The sequence below is a fragment of the Chiloscyllium plagiosum genome, chromosome 23 (genome assembly GCF_004010195.1).
Source record: "Chiloscyllium plagiosum isolate BGI_BamShark_2017 chromosome 23, ASM401019v2, whole genome shotgun sequence".
NCBI lineage: Eukaryota > Metazoa > Chordata > Chondrichthyes > Orectolobiformes > Hemiscylliidae > Chiloscyllium > Chiloscyllium plagiosum.
In genome coordinates this window covers 12,435,247-12,459,662 of record NC_057732.1, presented here as the reverse complement: position 1 = coordinate 12,459,662, position 24,416 = coordinate 12,435,247, and the positions used below count along the sequence as shown (strand labels likewise).

The 24,416-nt window shown below is 40.9% G+C and overlaps 1 protein-coding gene across 4 annotated transcripts in view; it reads right to left on the bottom strand.

Moving 5' to 3' along the window:
* rerg (RAS-like, estrogen-regulated, growth inhibitor) overlaps positions 1-24,416 on the bottom strand; it is a 90,179-nt gene that overhangs the window by 4,743 nt on the left and 61,020 nt on the right. For all 4 annotated transcript variants that reach the window (XM_043713544.1, XM_043713545.1, XM_043713541.1 and 1 more), the window contains exons 3-4: positions 23,812-23,868; positions 7,214-7,287 (exon numbers count right to left, since the gene is read on the bottom strand). In XM_043713544.1, coding sequence (XP_043569479.1) covers positions 7,214-7,287; positions 23,812-23,868 — 131 coding nt within the window. The remainder of the gene's footprint in view (positions 1-7,213; positions 7,288-23,811; positions 23,869-24,416) is intronic.

The following is a 24,416-nucleotide window of genomic DNA, read 5'->3' as shown; positions in this document are numbered from 1 at the left end:
GAGATGGATGCAGACTGGGAGTAGCGATCGTAACAGGGGCCAACAAACCTCCCTCTCTCCCCACCCCAAAATGGAATAAAAACATGTGACTTCAGAGCACGAATAGGCCATTTGCTCCAGCAACTAATGCAACAAGAGCATAGTCAATCTGATCGTGGCCTGACTCTAAATTTCTACCTAACCCCAATAAACATTGGCTCCTTTGTTGTTCACAGTTGTGACAGATGAACAGGAGGGACTTGTGTGAGTAAGAATTAGGATAGCAGAGTTTTGAATGCCCTCACGTTTATGAAGATTAGCATATGTGGGACACATTGATCAAGTCTGAGATAATGAAGACATGAATAAGGATAGCAGTAAAATATGAATGGGGATAGAGGTGAAGTTGGACAATGGCACAGAAATGGAAATTTGCAGCCCCAGCAACGGTGAAGACCTGTGGTCAGAAACATCTCCAAATTCTGAAGTAATGGGCAGTCTGGCTGTAGTGATTGGAACCAGGGGATCTTCGCAGCAGGTCAAGCAGCATCCAAGGAGCAGGAGAATTGATGTATCGGGCATGAGTCCTTCTTCAGGAAAGCCCTTCTTCAGCCCATCTTCGGGCTCATGCCTGAAACGTCGATTCTCCTGTTCCTTGAATGCTGACTGACCTGCTGCGCTTTTCCAGCAACACATTTTCAGCTCTGATCGCTAGGATATGCAGTCCTCACTTTCTCCTACCAGGTGAATCTTGTTGACTACAAAGCCCTTGATTAGGATTGTTACCGAGGCCAAGCAGGAAGCTCTGGCCAACCAATATAAATGGGGATTAAGAAAAAAATATATAAATGGGGATTTAGAATCTCCTCAGTTGAGGAGACTGACTCCAAGCTGGCTGACCATACACAGCCAGTGTAGTGCGTGCACAAGTGAATAAAGAGTAACTTGGTGACAGGATATCAGCCTCTGTGCAGGTATTTCACTGGTCCAGCATACAAGGTGTTTCAAAGCAGTGCATTTTAAGACTTCCACTGGACTTCATTCTATGACTTCAATTGTAAATGACCTAGTCCTGATTTGAAAATCTATGCTGCCTTTATTTTCGATGACCCCAATTACTCAACGAGAGCCAGGTTATTGCCCAACTCCAAACTGGGTATGTATTAATTGGGAAGGGAAAGGACAAATGTTTTCAATTATAACAAACATTGCTTTTCAACATAAAACAAACACTAGTTTGTGGATATCTCATGAGTGCTATAAAGAAAACCACCCACAGGCCCAACTGAGAATCCCTGGTATTTTTGTTGTTTCCTGGCCTTTGCGGAACAAAGGAATGTTAGCATAACAGAGATTTGGAGAGGAGGAGACATCATACTCAAAACAGGAAATCTCATCGGATTATTCCCAAAACCTAATGTCCCACTATTACAATAAAAAGAGTACACCGTCTTAGCGTCCTGGCAAATATTAACCTTCAACCACATGAATGAACAAGTCTCTAGGGCATTTTGAGGTCAAGGAAGAAACGGTGTTGGATGTCTTGAACAACATTAAGGTGGATAAGTTCTCAGGGCCTGACGGGATCTCGCCCAAGTTATTGACAGACGGTTTTAAATAAGCACATGAATAAGCAAGGAATGGAGGGACATGAACTGTGGGTAGGCAGAAGACATTAGTTTAATATGGAGTCATGTTTTGCACAGCACCAAGGGCCTGTGCTGTACTGTTCTGTGCTGTCTGGTCATTATCACATTGCTATTTGTGGGGCATTGCTGTGTGAAAATCAGCAACCATTGTTTATGACAGTGACTATATTCCAAAGTTAATCAGTTAACTGTTAAACCATTTCAAACATCCTCAAGCAATGCTTCCCAAACAATTTCCCACTGTGATCCCCTCCCTGAAGATTGTCACAATCCCTCAGTCAGAACAGTGGTGGAGGGGAGGATCAACTTTTAGAGTTGGAGGGAAGAGGAGAAGGGAGGACCTTGGAAAGAGAGAATGTGGAAGGGAGATCTGAGAGAGCGGGCCATGTTAGCTCCACAAGGGTCATGAAGCTGGAGACTAGTCATCATCCCACTTGACGTCCCGAACCTAGGTTTGGAGAGTCCTATTCTAAATCAAAGCAATATAAACACACACCTTTCTTTCCTCTTCCAATGGGGAATGATTCCCCACTGAGCTCACAGCAAAGCAATACACTAAAGAAAGGAAAATAAAATAACTCAGCACTTAGGAAGAGGATTTATCTCTCCTAAAACTCATTAAGCAACTGCAGTGTCCAACTCTGGATCCCAACTGAAAGTGACTAGGGGAGCTTGGAAACCTTCTCAATACTTGGGGGAATCTATTACACAGGTCCCATTGGGAGGAGGCCAAAAGGCAGCAGAACAAAATAACAAAGAGGCAATAAAGACTGGATACGTTCCTGTGGTGAATGAGGCATTCCTGAAATGGTGAAGAATGTTCTTTACCCTGTCCAGTTCATTGTTTATGCTTTTTTTTAACAACCATTAAAATGATATTTATGACACAGTAAGACAGAATTTGAGCACTGTCCAAACTGAAAGCCTCACAGTACACCAGAGTCTGAAGGATGTGCAATTACTCTTTTTCAATCAAACCCAAATTATAAGAGGCTTGAGGTATTTTGTTCTATTTGGAAGCTATGAATTTTCTGTTCTGCAATACGTCTGCTTTTTTTGTACAGCAAAATTTTAAAAGCTGCCAAGGAAATTCAGTAACTGATAGATTTGTTTCATACTTCTGCAGACATATCTTATTAATGTACTCAGTACTACACACATGACAAGTACATACAGTCATGGTTCTGAACATTACAGTAAAATGTAATGATACAAGTCGTAAAATCGATACACTGTGGAAGCAGGCTATTTGGTCCATCGAGTCCACACCAACCATCTGAAGAGCATCCCAACCCAACCCACCCCCTTCCCCTTCCATGGAACTCTGCATTTCCCATGGTTAATCCACCTAGACTGCACATCCCTGGACACTATGGGAAATTTAGAACGGCCAATCCACCTAACCTGCATATCTTTGGACTGTGGAAGGAAACCTCTGGAGCACACAGAGGAAACCCATGCAGACATGGGGAGAATGTCCAGATTCCACACAGGCAATTGCCAGCAGGTGGAATTGAACCCAGCTCCCTGGTGCTATGAGGCAGCAGTACTAACTACTAAGCCGCCATGCTGCCCACAGCCAGTACTGAGATTATTTATTTACTGCACAACTGTCTCATAATCCCAAAAACTAACATTAGATTATGCAATGCTGAGAATGATTGAAGCGTGGCAAGTAAGTATGGTTAACATAACTTCAAAGATTTCAACATGACTCATTTCGTATTCATTTTCCTCCTTGGTTTAAAAGGCACTCTCATCAGCCCCAGGATTTGAACATAGACTGACTCTACAACATAGTATTCAGGCTGTGGTAAGTTGTCAGAGGGGACTCTGCCTACCCACCAGCAGTTCAGGTGGACGCCAAAGGTCCTACAATACTACTGAAAGAAGAACAGGGAATTCATCAGTTCATCCCCCCCGGCCAACAATCCTTCCTTAAACAACATCACCAAAGACAGGTAGCTTTGAATCAACACTTATCTTTGCTTGATCTGCGTAAACTGGCTGCTGCATTTATCTACACACCAACTGACACTGGGTAAGCACAGGAACACGTTTGGCTGTGATGATCTGACAATCAAACATTCTACTTGCGCTGAGGGTAATATCCTCAAGGCGAGGAACATTGCTTAACTTTCTTGTCTTCAATGTTCCTCTCCTCAGCAAATAGCAGAATATCGATTTCAAAGAACAGCAAGCAACATGCCTACCACCTTATTATGGTGGAAGACAATGTTCCACGGTGCCAGAAAAACTTGCTCAATTTGAGCTGCATTATGTTGAGTTTGGGAGTGAAAATTGATTTCTTGGGCAATGTAGCAGAGCCAGCTGATGGTGACTGTACTTTAGTCCAATGATATTTAGGATTTGTAGAAGTGAGGAAAAGTGGAAGAAGATAAATCATTTCAACATGTTAATCGAAAAGAATGTTAATATTCCATGTATCCAAACCTAAACATTTAAGTCCAAGAATACTTAGAAAATTAAGTTCCATTGTAGTTACTGTCAGTTGGCAGACCTGCATACATTTCTCACATGCTAATATAAATAACTTAACTGGTTTAAGATGAGGTCCCGGATTTAATTGAAGTCGCACGCACAAGAATTTAAAACTTATGACATTGGTTATTTTTACATCCAATAAACCACTTGAGAAATGGTAATAATGTGCAGTCATACAACAGCATGAGAGAGAGAGAACATTGAAGTGAATGTCTAACCTGGCTCTGAAATTCTCAGCTTTTCAGCCACTGAAAGCACTTACTCCAATTTCTAGCTTTCCCCCCACACAAAGTGACACTCTTTCGAGGACATGTTAAAAAGGATAATTATAAACTCTTAGCTGACGGAACCATCGCTTCATGATTTAATACGGCCTTGAAGTTATTGAATGCACAATCCACTCTTGCTTATGTGTGACTACTCTGTGCATCAGGATTACAGTAAAGGACAATAAATAAATAATGTGACCTTCCCATTCTGTATAGGAAAGTCATCACTCTTCATACAGGGCAGTAATGAATGTTAGTAATTTATGTGACAAGATAGAAAGATTAGATAATTAATTTAGAGTTGTGCATTTCCTATGAACAAAATGTTGATGTGTTCTCTTAATACTGAATTAAAAAAATCTACAAAAGATTCTGCCAATTTTCCTGAGAGTCCATGTACTTCCCAAAAAGGAATCATTTCTCTACAGGCACACATGAATTAATCTCTGTGCCAGATTAACTTCCATTTCCACTGGATTACCCATCCCTCTCCTGCCTTAACACCATTATATGCTGAAGCTCTCATTCATGTTTTTGTGACCTCCATACTCAATGGGTTGGTGCGAGTGCCTTTCAAGCCAAGGAGGGAAATGAGCACAAACTGAGTCATGCTGAACTCTTTAAAGTCATGATAACCATACACACTTACCGTGCAGGATATGCTTCAGTCATTTTCAGCATGTGGTACTCACCTGGTCAATCTCCCATCTTTGCATTCCACAGATTTGAGCTAATCCAATGCTCTGTTTCCAACATTTGTCTAAGTCCTGCTCACGCATCATTCCCGCACTTGATACTTATTTTGATTCCTGGTCAATAGTTTTCATGTAATATTTATATTTCATTAATTAATGCTTACATGTTATATCTTAATCCCTGTATTCAAATCCCTCCACAGCCTCTGCTCTTCCCATTTCTGTCCTACACCCCTCTGAGAATTCTGCATTCCTCCAACAGCACCTTCTAACTCAGTGACCTCGGCCACATAGAAGGATAAGAGCAGCAGATGCAAAGGGAATACTTCCAACTTGTAAGTTTCTGTCCAAGCTACAAACTATCCTGCCTTGGAACCATACCATCATTCCTTCATTATTGCTGAACAAAACCCTAACAGCACTGTGAATCTACCAATATGACATGGAATACTGTGATTCAAGAAGGCAGCTCACAACCACTTAAGGGCATCCAAGGTTGAGCAATAAATACTGGTGTAACCAGTGATGCCCACATCAAGTGAAAGCATAAATAAATATCCTCCAAATGTGACCTCTTACTCATTCTCCACTCTCTCTCTATCCCAGCATTGGTACTTTCCAAATCGAGCTCAGAAATTCCCTCCCTAGACCTCTCCCTCTTAGATTAAGCTTTTACACCAAATTCCTAATATGTCCTTTATTGTTGACAAGTTGTTGATTGATAATAAAAAACAAAAGATTTGTGGATGCTGTAAATTAGAAACAAAAAAAAACAGATATTGCTGGAAAAGCTCAGGTCTGGCAGCATCTATGGAGAGAAATCAGAGTTAACGTTTTGGGTCATAAAGTCATAGTCATAGAGATGTACAGCACAGAAACAGACCCTTCGGTCCAGCTCCTCTGTACCATCCAGATATCCCAACCCAATCTAGTCCCACCTGCCAGGACCCAGCCCATATCCCTCCAAACCCTTCCTATTCATATACCCGAGATGCCTTTGAAATGTTGCAATTGTACCAACCTCCACCACTTCCTCTGGTAGCTCATTCCATACACAGACCACCCTCTGCGTGAGAGAGTTCTGCCTTAGGTGTCTTTTATATTTTTCCCCTCTCACCCTAAACCTATGCCCTCTGGTTCTTGACTCCCCGATCCCAGGGAAAAGACTTTGTCCAATTATCCTATCCATGCCCCTTATGATTTTAAAAACCTCTATAAGGTCACTCCTCAGCCTCTGACGCTGCAGGGAAAACACCCCCAGCCTTTTCTGAACTCTTTCAAGTTTCACAACATCTTTCCGATAGGAAGGAGACCAGAGTTGCATGCAAAAGAGGCCTAACCAATGTCCTGTACAGCTGCAACATGAGCTGCCAACCCCTGTACTCAATACTCTGACCAATAAAGGAAAGAATACCAAACACCTTCTTCACTATCCTATCCACCTGTGACTCCACTTTCAAGGAGCTATGAACCTGCACTCCAAGGTCTCTTTGTTCAGCAACACTCCCTAGGACCTTACCATTAAGTGTATAAAGTCCTGCCCTGAGTGACCCTTCCTCAGAACTGATTGATAATATTCTCTTGAAGTATCCTGGAATGTTCTTCTACAATATAGGCGCTGCATAAAAACACTGTTGTTGCAATAGAGTGCAGATGAGTAATTTGGCCACACACATACACACTTTTCGACTCATACATGGAAAATCTTAAAATGGTCAGATCTGTGAAGCTGGGTATATACTTCAAGCATTTATAACTGCACCGAAATTCTGTCTTAATGAAGGGTGTGCTAACATGTACGTATACACATGCGTAAACTTCTGTGAGTACAAGTACCAGTTCTGCAAAAGAAAATTTCAACATGTGGGGCTACTTTAGCAAATGAACTTTAGGATTAGAAGGATATGCCAATCCTGAACAAATATTTTTATGATAAACGTTTCGAATTGGCACACCATGATAGTTACACAGTTCCTATATCTTTTTTAGGTGCATTTTCAAGTGTGCATGCAGAGAGAATAAAGTAAAAGAGAAAATCAACAAAGAAATAAATAAACCCGTGTACAATGATGAATATAACATTGATCTAGGAGAGTGGTCTGCACCACTAACTCACCTGGCCAGCTGTATCTAAGATTTCCATAGAAACTGTTTCATCGTCAATGGTGGCTTGGTGGCGATAGGTTGACTCTGAAAATTTATATTAAAATGAAATCTTTCATTAATGTTGGAATCCACATTACATTGGTTTGGTTAAGCATTGAGTTTAATAACAGTACTTATAAGCTGATCACAAACCCTCTAATCTCAAATACACACAATATTTCTCCTCGAATGCAATAGAAACCTGGAGCTCTTAATGATGCACTGACATGGGATTATGGAATGTCAAGACTGACCTAGTTCACTCAACAAACAATTTGGAAGATCTTTGTTTCTAAGGTTGTGTTTGGGACACAGAAAAAAATGTAAATGCAAAAAGAATTAAGATGCAGAAAACATTATTTAGTTTGGCACCCAAACTGCTACTTATGAAAACAAAATCTTTTTATTAAATCATATAATTTAATTGGTTACTGGAGTCGTAGTGTCTCATAAAGAGCAATCTTGTTTGCTCTGTTTTTAAACACTGCACTGAGCACTCCGATAGAGTTAATATATTAAGCTACACATAGACTTGATGTAATTATAGTCTAACTTACCTTGTGGGAAACAAACAGGTAAAACACCAGAGACTTCATTGCATAGTAAATCTGGATAGAGTATAAAAATTGTGTTCACTGATTCCAGCTAGTTTTACTGATGAGTGGTTTAAGTTAAAATTGCCCCAACACTAAATCAATGCTGATGTACTCCTTGAAAGCAAAAGTGTCTGGGCTTGGCATTCTTCCTGAACTCATGCCAGTTATTAGACAGAATGATATGAAGATGTCATTACTAGAGATATTTGCTTCCTGATATTTTAAAAATCCAGGATCATTTCACTGTGTTTCGTCAACTTTAAAATCCTCTTTGTGTCTCTCACACCTCACTTCACATGCACAGCTTTCTCAGCAATCTGTCTATAGCGTTTGACTGAAAGACAGTAGCCCCAGCTTACCTCTCCTCACAGCTAGATCTAAAGATGGCAGAACTCCATCTTCTAATTACACTTTCCTTTTTTCATGCTGATTGTCCTGATTAATATTTGTCCTTTCTGCCTGTTGGCACAACTAGCTTCATTTGGTTCGATTTTCTATCTTGGGATGGTAAATTCAAAACGACGGTGTTCCAGCCTGCAAACTCAACAGCATTAGCCATGGAGGTCCATGTGTTCCTTCAGATTTCGATTACTGGAAAATCTTGAACAAATCAGCGACACTGACTTCTTTTGCCTTCTCCTCAATCTGCATTCCCATCGACATTGGGTTTGAACTGTCTCACTGATGTTACACTTGTGATCTTAATAAGTTAAGCTATAATTACACCAATGATAAACAATGACTTTCAAAAGTTCCCAAGTATACATTACACAGTTTCAGAATCTATCCTGTGCATAAATGTGAAAGTTTAGATTCTCTCAGAGCATTTCCACAAATTTTAATGTTGCCCTTGTTTTGTCAGAGATCTGTGTCAATTCTTATCTAAGCTGATTCCATTTCCACACAAAATCTGTTTAACCATTTCCAGTAATAGTGTCCTTCTTTTAATGGCTGTCTTACTGATTATTGATTAAGAAATTTGAATTTTCTTTACTTCGAATTTTACTTCATCTCCTTTCTCTGCAAAGTTAATTTTGTTAGCAGAAGATTGGCGAGTGCCAACAGATACTATAACACAATGAATGAGACTGCATCTCCATAATCTGTACGATAAACACTGCACAATATAAAAGATACTTTTATTATCCTTTTATTACTTGAAGGAAATTTATGGCACAACTTTAATTAACCCGAAGTTGGTAAAATGCGAGGTTCAAAGCTAACTCAAGGGAAAGTCTCAATTATATTAGATTAGATTAGATTACAGTGTGGAAACAGGCCCTTTGGCCCAACAAGTCCACACCGACCCGCCGAAGTGAAACCCACCCATACCCCTATATTTACCCCTTACCTAACACTACAGGCAATTTAGTATGGCCAATTCACCTGACCTGCACATCTTTGGATGGTGGAAGGAAACCGGAGCACCCGGAGAAAACCCACGCAGACACGGGGAGAGCGTGCAAACTCCACACAGTCAGTTGCCTGAGGCGGGAATTGAACCCGGGTTTCTGGTGCTGTGAGGCAGCAGTGCTAACCACTGTGCCACCGTGCCGCCCTCAGCAAAAGTTTATGTCTCCTATAAACATGATTTTCGAAAAAGTAATAACATTTACAGCAATTCTGCTTTTTTTCTTTCAACAATATTTGGAACTTACATTTGTACAATACTTTCAACGTATGAAATAAAATCCCCTTTCAAATCAGAATTAATTTTCTGGACAATGAAAAGCAAATGCTAAAGGGTCACAATTCAGGCTGATTAAAAAGGTTCGTCAAAGAGATGTGTCAAGGACGTTTTTAAAGGGAAGGGTGGTGGCAAATTTATAGATGACGTTCCAGAGAGCAGGCTCCAAACATAATTGTACAACTATTAAGACTTGTCTGTCCATGAATAACAAGTCAAAACCTTAACGGAAACCACCACCAGCGTCTGTTAATTCTGCTAATTATTGGGTGAGCTCTGAATTTGTGCTTTGGTATACAGGCGGGTTCATAAAACAGTTATAAAGTAACGTGAAAGGCCAGGCTGAGTTCAATCTGCCTTCATTCCCAAATTGAGACATGCTGAGGTAGGTATAAAGGCAACATGATGACGTGCCAGGAACACTTTCATACAGAGTCAAGTGTAGATTTAATGAATTCACAAAGCTAGCATGAAACTTGGTGCTGGGCACACATATCAGCAAGTATGGAACAGAAGTCAGCAGGCTCCACAGGGATTCTTGTCTGTTCATTTTAATTGACAGAAAACATTTCAGTGGTCACTGACCTTGATGCCCAGTGCACAGAACTTTTGCAAAGACCTGGAACATCTACATTTATCCTTACACTATAAAATCAGAGAATAACAGCTGGAGAGCTCATCAAGAATGTGCCATTGACAGCTTTTCATCTCCAGCTATCTCTATGTTCCTTTAGGATGGTATAATGAAGTAAGTCAATAAGAGATATCTATCTCAATCGGGGTACATTTTAATACCCAATTTTCATTCTATCCCTTTGCATAGGATTGCTGGTGAAAGTGGTAGGAATGTTAAATCATATAAAGAAAGAAATTTAATTTCAACAACAGCTCTCAAGAAAGGAGTTGCTGGGAAACAAACAGTGAGCTTAATGCAGACACCATAATTACAGTAGTGTGTTTAAAAAAGAGTCAGCAATCTGTGGTGAAGAAAAAAATACACTGCACGTTGAGATTGGCTACAAATTACAGTTTGATTTGTACTACTCCACTGGTGCTAAACTCTCCCCCCCCCCCCCCCCCCAACACCCCACCCCAACCCCGGCAGTTTGGAGAAACTGCTGCATTTGTGCTGCTTTGTCACATTGAGCTGGCTGCAGATAGACGGGGCTGACACTTCCTGACACGAGGACCATTGAAATGTTCTTGCAATGCCTCTTCAACTCCGAAAGGGAAACATTTACACTCTGAACTTTCACCCCTGCTAATTGGAAATTCTGCGTTGAGGTTTATAAAAGTTAAAGTACCAGATTTTTTTTTCTGTCTCTTTTCACTCTCCCTCTCATTCAATCTTTCCCTTCCTTTCTATCTTTTCCCTTCCTGCATCGGATTTGACTTTACCCTATTCCTTTCTCTCTCATTTTAGTTGTCTACCTTGATGAAGTTGTTCCTGTCATTCAGTGAAGCTCCAGCTAACCACTGCCCTCACTACTACCGACAGCAATTTGTGGCAGAATAAGTTTCGTGCGGAAGTGAAAATTCAGGGTTAACGTATTAAGTATCCTGATAATCTGCTCCAGCGATGGACAACCCTTGCCTGGACTTTGAGAGATCGCCCCTGCTCTTCCTGTAGTGCTCCAATGCCCTTTACACTGAGAGGGCACATGGGACTTGAACCCATAACTCTCAGAATTAGACACAAAGAATGTTACCATTGAACTTGTAATTTTCAGCAGCCTATGGCCATATTATTCATTCATCATATATAGGTCCCAGTCACAAAAGTAGTCATCTTGCATCAAAAAGAAAAAGAAATGGGGAAACAAGGTGATTAGACATCAGCATTCAATTCCTGGGATTTGGGTTCAAATATAACCATGCTGATGGTATAAAAGCCTTCTTTATTTGTCGCTGTTAACATCATGTGAGAGGTGAGTTTGCACCACGACAATTCACTTCTTGATGGATCTCTACCTAGGTTTCAGAACAGTCCTCAAGTCCTGCTCATTTCAATTGCACAGAATCTATGCTCTAAGAAACTTTAAAAATGGAGGGATAATGACATACTGGTGGGTTAAGGAAAAGATGATTTTCTACAGTTGAGGGATGAAGCACATCATTAGGACAGAATAGACAGAGCCTTATACTTCATCTTATTGCATTATTCCTGACCTGCGAGGATGCTAAAAACTGCAAATGTTCCTTTCCCCAAAACTGACATCTCTCCCTGCTGACAGCACTGAAAAAGGTGGAAGAAAGAATAAGCAGCACGTGTACTTCCACACAGCATTCCTCTCCTGTCCCTCCAATACTACTCTGAAAATCATGTGTCCTCAAATCTCAAGAACAAATTATCTAACTCGATTTCACTGGCAGAATATAGTCCAGAAGATGACACAATGTCAGCCCTGCCATGGTTTTGACTTGGAAAACTGCAAAGTTAACTATAACAAAGAAGTGTTGCATGTGTCCATCCTGGCCAATATTTAGAACCAGATTATTGTACTGTAATTTTATTTGTGTGTGAGAATTTGCAATGTGCAAATTAATTCCCATGTTTCTGGTGGTTACATTCTAAAAGTACTTTACTAGTCAAATGGAACAGACTCAAAACAGCTCAAAGCTGGGCACACACGACACAATTCGAGCCATCGGCAACAGTAGAACAACATTTCACAACAATCTTTACTTTCATGGCCTACCATACATACACCATACCCACTCCGCTATTTCCATTAAACCACAGCATCAACCCAGGTTGAATCAGTAGAGTTGAACAGCATGCCAGGAACAGGAATAGCACCTGGCACACCTAAAAGATGTGGTGGCTAGTCTGGTAAAACTACAACATGAGACTACACGCATGCTAAATGACCAATTAATGTGACATCGGGTTTCTCTCAATAGTAATGGAGGATATCACTGACTGTGTTAATAAGCAGCACCTAATCACCATTAGGCTGTTCACCAACAATCAACTAGTGTTTTGTCAGGGCCACTAACGCTCCAAAATTCATTATCATCTCAATTCAAATGTGGACAAAAGAGCTGAATTTCAGTGAAAGGGGACAGTTACTGCCTTGGATATAGAAGCAGTATTTGTGTGCTACCAAGAATCCCTACTAAAACTGAAGTAATTGGGGGGGGGGGAAACTCACCACTGGGTAGAGTCAAACCTCCCACAAGAAAGATCGTCATGATTATTAGAGGCCTATTAATGGAGTAGAATCACTACAGTGTGGAAACAGGCCATTTGGCCTAACAAATGCACAGTGACCCTCCAAAGAGTATCCCACCCAGACCCATTCCCCTACTATTCTACATTTACCTCTAACTAATGCACCTAACCTACACAACCCTGAACACTATGTGCAATTTAGCATGGCCAATTCACCTGACCTGCACATCTTTGGACTGTGGGAGGAAACCGGAGCACCCGGAGGAAACCCACACAGACACGAGGAGAACCTGCAAACTCCACACAGACAGTTGCCTGAGGTGGGAATCAAACCCGGCTCCCTGATGCTGTGAGGCAGCAGTGTTAACCACTGAGCCACTGTACAGCTCCTTCATCAATGACTATTTCACCAACATAATATTGGAAGTGGGGATGCTCATTGGTAATGGCAGCAACATTTATAACCCCTCTTAAAACGAAGCGCTTAGTGCCCACACACAGCAAGACCTGGATCACATTTAGGCTTGGGCTGGTAACTGGCAAGCAACATTCAGGTCACCCAAGTGCCAGGCAATGTCAGAATCCAACAAGAGAGAACCTGATGACCTCTCCTTGGCAAACAATGACATTAAATTACTAAATGCCCCACCAACCCACCAAAGTCCTGTAAGAGATAAGCACAAATTTTCTCAACTAAAATAGGGAAGACAAGAGCCATTTCTGCCCACTATAAACTTCTGTTCCCTAGCCACCAATTCCATCCCTCTCCATGTAACTATTTGAGGCTGATCCAAACTGCAACTTTGGTGTCATAGTTAAATCCAGGATTAGCTTCCAATCATATTTCTGCACTAAGACCTCCTTTTGCCGCTTCCGTAACATCACTCGACTCTATTGCGCATCTACTTGTCTGCAGCTGAAGTTCACATTTCTGTCACCTACAGACTTGGCTATTTAATGCATGCTTGTCCAACTTCCTTGTTCTACCCTCCATAAGAGTGATGTCATTCAAAACTCAGCTTCCTGTCTAATCACTCATGCCAAACCCCTTCTACCCATCCCAAAAATGCAATGCCTCAATTTTAAAATTTTCATCTTGTTTTCAAATTAATCCATTGCCTAGCCCTCCGATCTTTGTTTTTATCTTACTACTGAGAAGTCAGAGCCCAGAATGGAATGTGATTTGATAGATCATGCTTTTTCTCAATTTTAGATGGTTGTCTTCCACTGAAATGTGAGCACCCAAGACCACAGACTGGGTTTTAACAAAAAACAGAAGTTTATTACACGAAAGAAAGAAAAGTAAAATAAAACAAACCAAGCCAAGCCAAGTACAACAATTTAAAAGAACATTAAAAAAATTCCATTGACTCCCTGAAACTATTACTACAGCTAACCAAAATCCACAGAAATTTTCCTTCCCTTTTTCAAATCTTAACTGCTTGTTTACATTTTCATTCATAGAGCCATAGAGATGTACAGCACAGAAACGGACCCTTTGGTCTAACTTGTCCATGTTAACCGGATCTCCTAAATTAATCTGGTCCCTTTTGCCAGCAGTTGGCCCATATCCCTATAAACCTTCCTACTCATACCCATCCAGATGTCTTTTAAATGTTGCAATTGTACCAGCCTCCACCACTTCCTCCGGCAGCTCATTCCATACATGCACTACCATCTCAGTGAGGAGGTTGCCTCTTAGGACTCTTTTATATCTTTCCCCCCTCACAATAAACCTATGGCCTCTAGTTTTGGACTCCCTATCCTGGGAAAAACACCTTAGCTATTCACTCCGTCCATGCCTCTCATGATTTTATAAACCTCTATAAAGTCATCCCTCAGCCTCCGACGCTCCAAGGAACACAGCCTCAGCCTATTCAGCCTCTCCCTATAGCTCAAACCCTCCAAACCTGGCAACATCCTTGTAAATCTTCTCTGCACCCTTTCAAGTTTAATCCCTTTGAACTGCAAAGCCTTTTCGCTTTGATTCACACAACTGTGAACTTACCTCAGCTCTGAATAAATAATGGAGATTTCAAATCAAATGTTCCTACTCTGGAAGCTTTCACAAATTGAAATCCTTACACCAGAAGTAAATTATTCCCTTAATTGATCTGAACAAACCCATTTTTTGTGAAGCTGTTCTTACATCAAACTTCAGTCAGGTCTCTTTCAAAAGCTTTTAAATTTCTCATCCTAACGTCTGCTAAGCTAATATATAGAATCAGTGTGGAAACAGGCCCTTTGGCCCAACAAGTCCACCCTGACCCTTTGAAGACTAACCCATCCAGACCCATTCCCAACCCTATTACTCTACACTTCCCCTGACTAATGCACCTAATCGACACATCTCCTACCCTACTAATCCACATTTACCCCAATCTACACATCCCTGAACACTATGGGCAATTTGGCAGGGCCAATTCATCTAACCTGCACATCTTTGGATTGTGTAAGGAAACCCATGCAGGCACAGGGAGAATGTGCAAACTTCACACAGACGTCGCCAGAAGCTGGAGTCAAACTTGCATTCCTGGTGCTGTGAGGCAGCAGTGCTAACCACTGAGCCACCGTGCCACCCTGTTTAATTGCTTAATGTTTTCTTTCCCTGTCCTATCCTAAATCCCACAATGTAAACAACTTCCATTAACACCCCAGGACCCACTGAGATGATTATGCTGTCTTGATTCTAGTCCCTTTGATATTCTGATTCCAACCAGTCTCCATTGGTGGCCATACCTTGTAAACTCCTCTGAACCACGCTTTCCTCTTTTAAGATAGCCTTTAAAACTCTGTCTTTGAGGAAGCTTTTGATCATCTAACCTTTATTTCCTTTCATGGCCTGGTGTCAATCTTTATAAATTTAATGTGAAGCACCTTAGAATGTTCTATATGTTAAAAGGGCTATGTGTTGCTTTGTTACTTTTGGGAAGATTACCATTTTTCAGAAACATCTCTAGACTACCCATTTAAATACTATGGCTAGTAAAACTCCACTTCTAACAGCAGAGATCTTTCCACGATCCACAAGGCACAAGTCTAGAAAGTGATGGAATACATCCCAATTGCCTGGATGAATTCAGCTCCAGCAACACTCAAGAAGCTTAACACTGCCTGGAACAAGCAGGCTATTTGATAGGCACTCTATTACCCACATTAAGGATTAACTTTCTCTTCCATTAATGTAATTCAGTGTATACCTTTTGCAAGATTCATGGCAGCAAACTTCATTAGCAACTTCCAAATCCACAAACTTTACCAGCTAAAAGAATAAGGACAGCAGGCATTTGGGAACACTATTACTTGCAGGTCACTCCATTCTGACTTGAAACAATATCTTATTCCTCCATTGTCAGTTAGGCAAGATACATGCAAGATTGTTCATCCATTTAATAGTTAAACACATATAAGAAATTCAGAAGTCTGTGTGTTGACAATGTGAATTTACATCTATAAAATTAATCAAGATAGCTCTTTTAAATGTATTTATACTTTTTTCACATTTAACAGTTCATAATTTATTACAATTAAGTCCAGAGTCAAACCTCTCCCACTCCTACATACTTTAATAATACCACTACATAATACACATCCACATCTATCAGAAACCATTAACCCATCAGAAAAGTGATTTATGTATCAGCAAGGCAAATCTAAGTGTAAACAGACTTAATAAAGGAAGTGCTTCATCTCTTGCCTCAATTACACAACATTTCAATATAAAATTGGCTTCAAGTATCATACAATTCACAAAAAAGTTCCCGACTGACAGACAATGATGATATTTTTGGGTTGATAAAAACTGCACTGTATTTATACAAATACTGGACCAAAGCCTTTTCCATTCACCACTCGTAAAGGGGTTTTAATTGGCTGAAAGTCTCTTCACTTTTCAACCGACAAGGGAACATGTTAACTTTTAAAAATAGATTTGGCCAGAGATCTAGCAAGGCAAACATTCATTGCCCATTCCTATTTGCCCTTGAGAACATGGCAGGGGTGGGGGGGTCAACCTGCCTTATAAACCCAAAGAGCTAGTGATTTGATGCAACTAAGGAGCTTGATCGGACATTCCCTGAGAGTAGTCAAGAGTCAACCAAATTGCTGAGAGGATGGAGTTACATGTATGCCAAATGAAGAAAAGGTTGCAAGGTTCCTTGATACAGGAGGAAATTAGTGAGCAGGAGGGGATTAGTGAACACTAGAGGAGGTTTTCTGAAAGTTGATGTTAGTTTCATTCATTATTGAGATTGGCATTCAATTCCTGATTTATTATTTAATTGTAATTAAACTCCACCAGTTTTCATTGTGTACATTGAATACAGGTCCAAAGAGGACTGCCTGCAGCTCTTGATTAATCATCTTGTGACATTATTATCACTCCAACATCATAACAATAGCACCATCACCAACAATCTCCATCAATAACACTCCGCCATCAACGACGCCACTCTGCTGTCATTGCCATCACTCCACTATCAACACTACTCTGTCACCACTACTCCACCATCACAATAAAATCAGACTGAAATTATTAACACTGTTTTTCTCCCCACAGATGCTGTCAGACCATAGAATCTCTGCAGCGCAGAAAGAGGCCATTCAACCCGAATCCTGAACAGACCCTCTGAAGGACCTCCCAGCTCCCATCCTATCCCCCTAATTACCAAAGTTAATCTAGCTCGTCTGCACATCCCTACACACTTTGGGCAATTTACCATAGCCAATCCAACTTACCTACACATCTTTGGACTATGGGCGGAAACCAGAGCACCCAGAGGGAACCCACGCAGACATGGGGACAATGTACAAACTCCACACAGTCAACCAGGGCTGGAATCAAACCCAAGTCCCTGGTACTGTCAGGCAACAGTGCTAACCACTGAGCCACCCTGTCACCCATAGTCTAACAACTGGCTGAGTTTCACCAGCACTTTCTGTATTTATTTCCGAGTTCCAGCTTCCTTGGTATTTTGCTTTTATTTCAGCACCTTCACAAAGTTGATGCACATGTTGAGGCTGAAGCTGAATGAATGGAGGCGGCCTGGCTCATGATGTTGTGGTGCAGTATTACTCACCTTCTGCGGTAATGTGTGCGGCTGCCTTGCCTGCTGGGTACCACGAGCAGTGTAGTTTTTGAGGCTGCTGTACCATTTCCTTGCTAATTAGGGGCAATGCCAGACTGCCTCCATTTGCTTAGGTCTTCTAAAGATGGTGTAGGCACAGAGAACGCCCATCTGTCAGGAGATACCTACTGAGTGGTTTCTGGAACAGCATGCAGTAAGATGTGGCTGGAACCAGACCAAAGTTTCCATGGCGAGAAGTAGGTAGTTAATGAGGCAAGTTGGGGCGAAAAGTCCCCCAAAAAGCCCAATGCAATTTGCACTTTGGCAAGAAAAGAAAGTAATAAGATTCAGCCAACAGGTGAAAATAATATGTCTTAGAATCTATGCTTGATTAGAGACAAAAAAAGTTGAAGATGCTGGAATTCAAAGTAGACAGGCAGGACACTGGAAGAACACAGCAAGCCAGCCAGCATCAGGAGGTGGAGAAGTCAACAGAACCTACACTGACACTCAGTGCAGCATTAAGGTGTTACAGAGGTTCCGTCCTTCAGGTGAAGTAAGCTAACTTGTTCTATCCTTCTATTCCAGGTTGAACATGAATGCTATTAGGCAATGAAAAACCAAGAATTTCCCCATTGTTCCAGTCAACACTCCCCCTCAATCAACCAAAGGGCAAAATGGCTTTAGATTAACCTCTAACACAACTGCAAATATATGGTAATCTGACAGATCTGACAATGCACTACATTACACAGAATTACAAAGAAACAGGCCAACATTTAACCAGTCCGCATTCCTCATTCTTCTTTATCTAATTTTATCAGTGTTACCTCTGTTCCCTTCTCCTTCACTTGGTTATTTATTATTACTGCCTCTACATCTGTTCATAATATGGCAAACAGATTACCGTACACAGTATTCAAAGTGCAGACTAATCAAGGTGCAATATCAGATCAACATAACATTTTCATTTTTCAAATTGATTCCTCTAGAAATAAATTCTGCAATATTGGTTTGCTTTCTGTTTGGCCTCATTGACACGCATCGCTACTTGTAGTGATTTGTGTACTTGTACTTTATGATTCTTCAGTTCCTCTATCCCATTTAGATTCATATCTTCCAAGTAATATAAGACCTCCTTATTTTTCTTACCAAAATGCAATGCCTCAAACTTGACTGCATTGACAGGATCTTCAAATTACACACCAATTCTGCAAGTTTATTTTGGCTGCCTTATAATTCATCACTGGCATCCTTTGTATTCAGATCTCCCCCCATCTCCCAAACCCCACCATGCCCAAATGCCCGAGTGGTATTTGTGATTTCTGATGAGAAATTTTGATTTTGAAGTCGAAGTCATTCACATAAACTGCTAAAACGTTGCTCCACCATCAGTTGTATCCTTTCTGTTCTGTTACCAACTATCCATCCATTCTTCCACTTGGTCCCAAATTCCATAAACTTTCATCTAATCTGTGCGGCACCTTGCAGAAGGCTGTTTGGGAAAAGGATTTCAGACATGGCAGCAGGAATAGGCCATTCAGCCCTTCAAATCTTTTCTGTCATTTAGTCAGATTTGGTTGTGGTCTCAACTCCCAATAACACTTGATTTGCCTGTCTATGAAAAATCTATCTAAATGAGTCTTTGACTAAATTTTATGAACCCACCTTTTTATCAGGAGAACTTTACAGGCCATCGATCTTCATCCCTGAGCTCCTCTCTTATTTTCACACTATCCCCTAGTTCTAGTCTTTCCTCCAAGCAGAATGCTCCAACTATATGGTCAGGATCTTATATGTTTCAGTAAGGTCATCAACTATTCTTCTCAACTCCATGAGTAAAGTACCAATCTGTTCAACTTACTTCATCAGGACAGACCTTCATCCCAGGAATGAGTCGAGTGAACCTTTTCTGAATGGCTTCAAATCTAGATAAATAGTATCTAATGCATTAAACTTTGCCTATACTCTCTGCAGCCACTCCAAATAATCCAATTATTGTCGGGCATGCAAGAATTCCCTCTAGAATCCATGCTGACTACTTTTTTCGTTCAAAAGTTTCTTTTTTTCTTAAAACCATCTCCTTTAGATGGATTCCAGCTATTTTTCATCCAAATTATCTTAAGTTGACTGGTCAAGTTCTGTCACTCTTAGTATAGATATTATGTTGGCTATCCACCAATCATCTGGCACTACACCTTTTCCCAACAAATTATTAAATATGTGTAGCAATGGCTCTGCTTTGTCTTTTCTAGATTCCTCAAGAATATTCAAATACAATCCATCCAGACCACAGGTTTCAGCCAAATATTTTACTTCATAGCTGCCTTCCTGAGTGATTATTTGATGTAAGTGTGATTATGTCACATTTTTCATGTTCACTCACAGGATGACGGTATCACTGGCTCGGCCAGCATTTATTGCTCAGAGGACACTTAAGGGTTACCACACTGTTACGGTGCTGGAGTCACACGTAGGCCAGACCAGGTAAGGACAGAAGCTTCCTTTGTGAAAGCAAAATGAATGGGTTTTCCCTGACAATCAGGCATTGGTTTCATGATCAGGAGATTTTGATTTTTAAAACTGAATTCAAATTCCACCACCTGTCATGCCCAGGATTTGAACACAGGTCCCCAGAACACAACACAAGTCTCTGGATTAACAGCCAAGTGATAATACCACGAGTCCGTCAACTCCCTTTCATTGTTTCCAGTCCCATCTTCTGAATTCATGCACATCTCATCTGTCCTCCACTAAATAATGAAGTCTATAATGTTATTTTCTTCATCTCTTAGTGCCCTACTCCCACCCCAACTTCTGTCTTTTATTTATGTGCCTGAAAAATATTTTTACAATATTGTTTTATGTTTCACAATAATTTACTTTCATAGTTCATTGTTGTCTTCTTTATTGCTTTTCTTTACTTTTCTCCTAGTTATTTCACATTCTCCTCTGGCATCCTCTTTCCTGTCAGTGCGACACGCACTACATTCATTTCCTTTCCTTCAGTATCTGTTATGTCTTTATGTACATCTATGGGAGCTGTTGTTTAGGAAAATCTGATTTCTTTATTTTCCTAAACTGTACGTATTTGATAATGTCTTTCATAGTTGTTTTATGTCATTGTTTGCTAAAATCTTGGTCTATTTTATTCTTAAAAGTTACAATCCCAAATCCTCAAAATCATATTTTCATATAATCTATTATCTTACATCTTGCTCATGTCCTTTTCAACTGATAATCTAAAGTTTGTTATATTATGATTACTATTGCCTAAATATTCCCCATGTTTTCTTCCCTCATCCATCCTAATTCATTCTGCATTCTTAATCCTCCTTTGCCAGGCTCCTTAAATGCTGGGTTATAAGTAATCTTCTACAGATTGTTAGAAACCTATTTCCTCAGCCCCTTATTTACTTTGGCTGGCCAATCAACTCTATTGTAATTGAAAACTCCCATGATTAATCTTTTAGTATTTTTTAATACTTTCCTTAATTCAATTGGACATTTCTTCCTTCACCATTCTATAAACCATCCCTGCCAGTGTGATTGATCCTTTATTGTCTTTTATAAGCACAATGCTCCTGCTGCAAATATGTTACCTTTAATAAGTACTGAGCTGTATTCGGCTACTCCGCCTCCACGTTCTCTCTTCCTGTTCTTCCTAAATATGTTACACCCTGCAATGTTTAATTCCCAATCTTATTTGTTTTCCTCCAGCAGTCGTGTCTCAGTCGTCCCTATTATATCCAATTCCTCACAATAGATTATTGCCTCCAGTTCCCCTGGTATCGTGAACATTGTGTTCATTATTACACAGGCAGAGGCCAATTCATTTTTAATAACAGCTCCTCTTACTTTGCATGTTTTTTTTATTTCCTGGCCATTTATTTCTTCCCTTAGGTTATTCTGTTCAACGCTTACATTTTCCTGCAAAAATAAACACTCTTTAATTCCTGGAAATGGGCAGGTGTATATATCAAACATCTCAGATACTAAGCAGAAAGACAACAACCAGTTCCCACTGGAAATTCTGGACAGCACATCCCTCTACGCTGGTGTATCATTCATACTAACAAAGAAATGACACCTGCAAACCTCGAAATGAAAGAAACTATGTTGACAACCTGTGACAAAAGATAGCTAATTCTGTCTGGAACCATTTTAGGATTGAATAAATACTGCTCAAATCAATTCATGTAGAATTGTTAAAGCTCATAGGGAGAGATTCAGTCACAGTCTATCCATGTTATAAAGTTAGGCATCCAAATTCCGAAGACAAAAGGCGAATGCATCAAGTCGTATACTCCTCAAAGCTGTCAGTAGAATTCACCAAACAATGACACTGGGAGAATTTCATGTCAAGAGAACCAAAAGCTTTGTGAAGGTTTGTAGCTCAGGTTGAGGTTTAGGGTATAGCTTTGCTCGCTGAGCTGTAGGTTTGATATCCAGATGTTTCATTACCTGGCTAGGTAACATCATCAGTGGAGACCTCCAAGTGAAGCGAAGCTGTTGTCTCCTGCTTTCTATTTATGTTTGTCCTGGATGGGGTTTCTGTGGTTTGTGGTGATGTCATTTCCTGTTCGTTTTCTGAGGGATCTATAACACATAGATCTAGATACCATCTATCAACCCCTCAGAAAACAAACAGGAAATGACATCACCACAAATCCCAGGAACCCCATCCAGGACAAATATATAAATAGAAAGCAGGAGACAACAGCTTCGCTTCACTTGGAAGTCACCACTGATGATGTTACCTCGCCAGGTAATGAAACGTCTGGATATCAAACCTACAGCTCAGCGAGCAAAGCTACACCCTAAAGCCAAAAGCTGCCAAAAGTACGGGCCCATCAGACACTTAACTGGGCTTTCTCTAAGGATAGGATTAAACAGCCAAACCTCCTGACCCAACATCAATCCAGCATCCTTCAATGCTGCCAGAAGTGGTGGTTCCTCCTGGTAATGCACCCGCCAAAGGCTTAAGACCAGCAATGCACTCAGGTTACAAGTGAGTGAAGCCAGGATTGGGCATGGTGGGATGCAGGGAAGTGGTGGCTGGCTTGGACAAGGTGAGTGAAGGGTGTCTGAAATACGAGAACTGATTATGGCCCCCCCTCAATGTTTGTTTCTTGACCAGACACTGCATTCGAGATGTCTCCTGAAAACCCAAAGCAAACCTGACACCGCTTGATTATTGTGCTCCTGCATTGTGACGTCCCCATTTGCTGCTAGTCTTCAGCCAGTGGTGATGGGATACATCTATAAATAGGCCGGCTTCCAGTCGATTAAATGATCTCCCCAACAAACATGTCGCCAGGGTGATAGTAAAGTCTGTCCATTGGGTGTGATAGGGGATTTATGAGATGGGTCTGGGAAATTATAAGTGAAAAAGTTTGAAGCTCAACCAGAACCCACATCCCCGACCAATCCCCAGGTTTTAATAGAGGTTGGGTGACCAACCAGCCCTCTTGAGGCAAGCCTGTAATTCGGATTCATTAATGGCATGCGTACCTCAACATTTTAACAGCCTTTCCTACTGAACAATTGCAGACCAGAATTCCCCAAGTTCAGGACAGCTAGATGCTATCCGGTGGTAAAGGCCGGATTGAGCCTCTCTGACACTGTTTGAGAGTCAGGAAGAACAAAATTAGATCCACTTGGCTCTCCCAAGATAACTTTCCCCTGATCTGTGCTCTAGTTTCTCCCGTGACCTGTGCTTCTATCTGCATGTACACCTCCACCTCCCCCCTCCCCCCATTCCCTCAAAACCCCCAATCACTGCTTTCTCTCTACCTCCACCCCCTGTCGTTACTCAGCAAGCTGCTTGTCTGGGAAATGGAGAACGAACAATTCAAACATGCTCCAGCCATTTCTTACTAAGGTGAGGGGTCTCTGGCATCTCTTCCTCTCCCTGTTGTTTCAATCCCCCAAGCCTTCCACAAATATCAGGTGCACCCTGTCCTGCAGGACACTTTGTCTATGTGAAATACCTCTGGAGTTCTTTTGTCACTATCTGTTAATATTAATATCGACATCACTCACCCAGTGTGGGGTCATATTCCCAGATGAACCTCTTGGTCAGAAACCTGACTACGATAGCTGTAAATAAAAAGGAAAGAATTAGTGCCTATTAAACATGACATTGCTACAAATCAGAAATAGTGCAACCTTCCACACAATTACATGCTTTAAAAGGACCGTGTGACCCACGGTACTCATGAAACAGAATCCAAAGGCCTTTTGAATTAATGGCAAGGTTTGTGCTCCACTATCCGATATGAAAGTTAAATTGATGCATTAGTTGCTCTTTTCTATTCATATTTCTTTGATATTTATGGTTAGGCACCTCTCCAATGAGGCCATTTCAGATCTTACCCACCACTAGTAAATCTAGCATGGTCTCTCAACAGGCTTGGAAGAAGAAACACATTACAATAGAAAATAGGTGCAGGAGTAGGCCATTCTGCCCTTCAAGCCTGCACCACCATTCAATATGATTATGGCTGATCATCCTTAATCAGTATCCTGTTCCTGCCTTATCTCCATAACCCTTGATTCCACTATCCTTGAGAGCTCTACCCAACTCTTTCTTAAATGAACCCAGAGACTGGGCCTCCACTGCCCTCTGGGACAGAGCATTCCACACA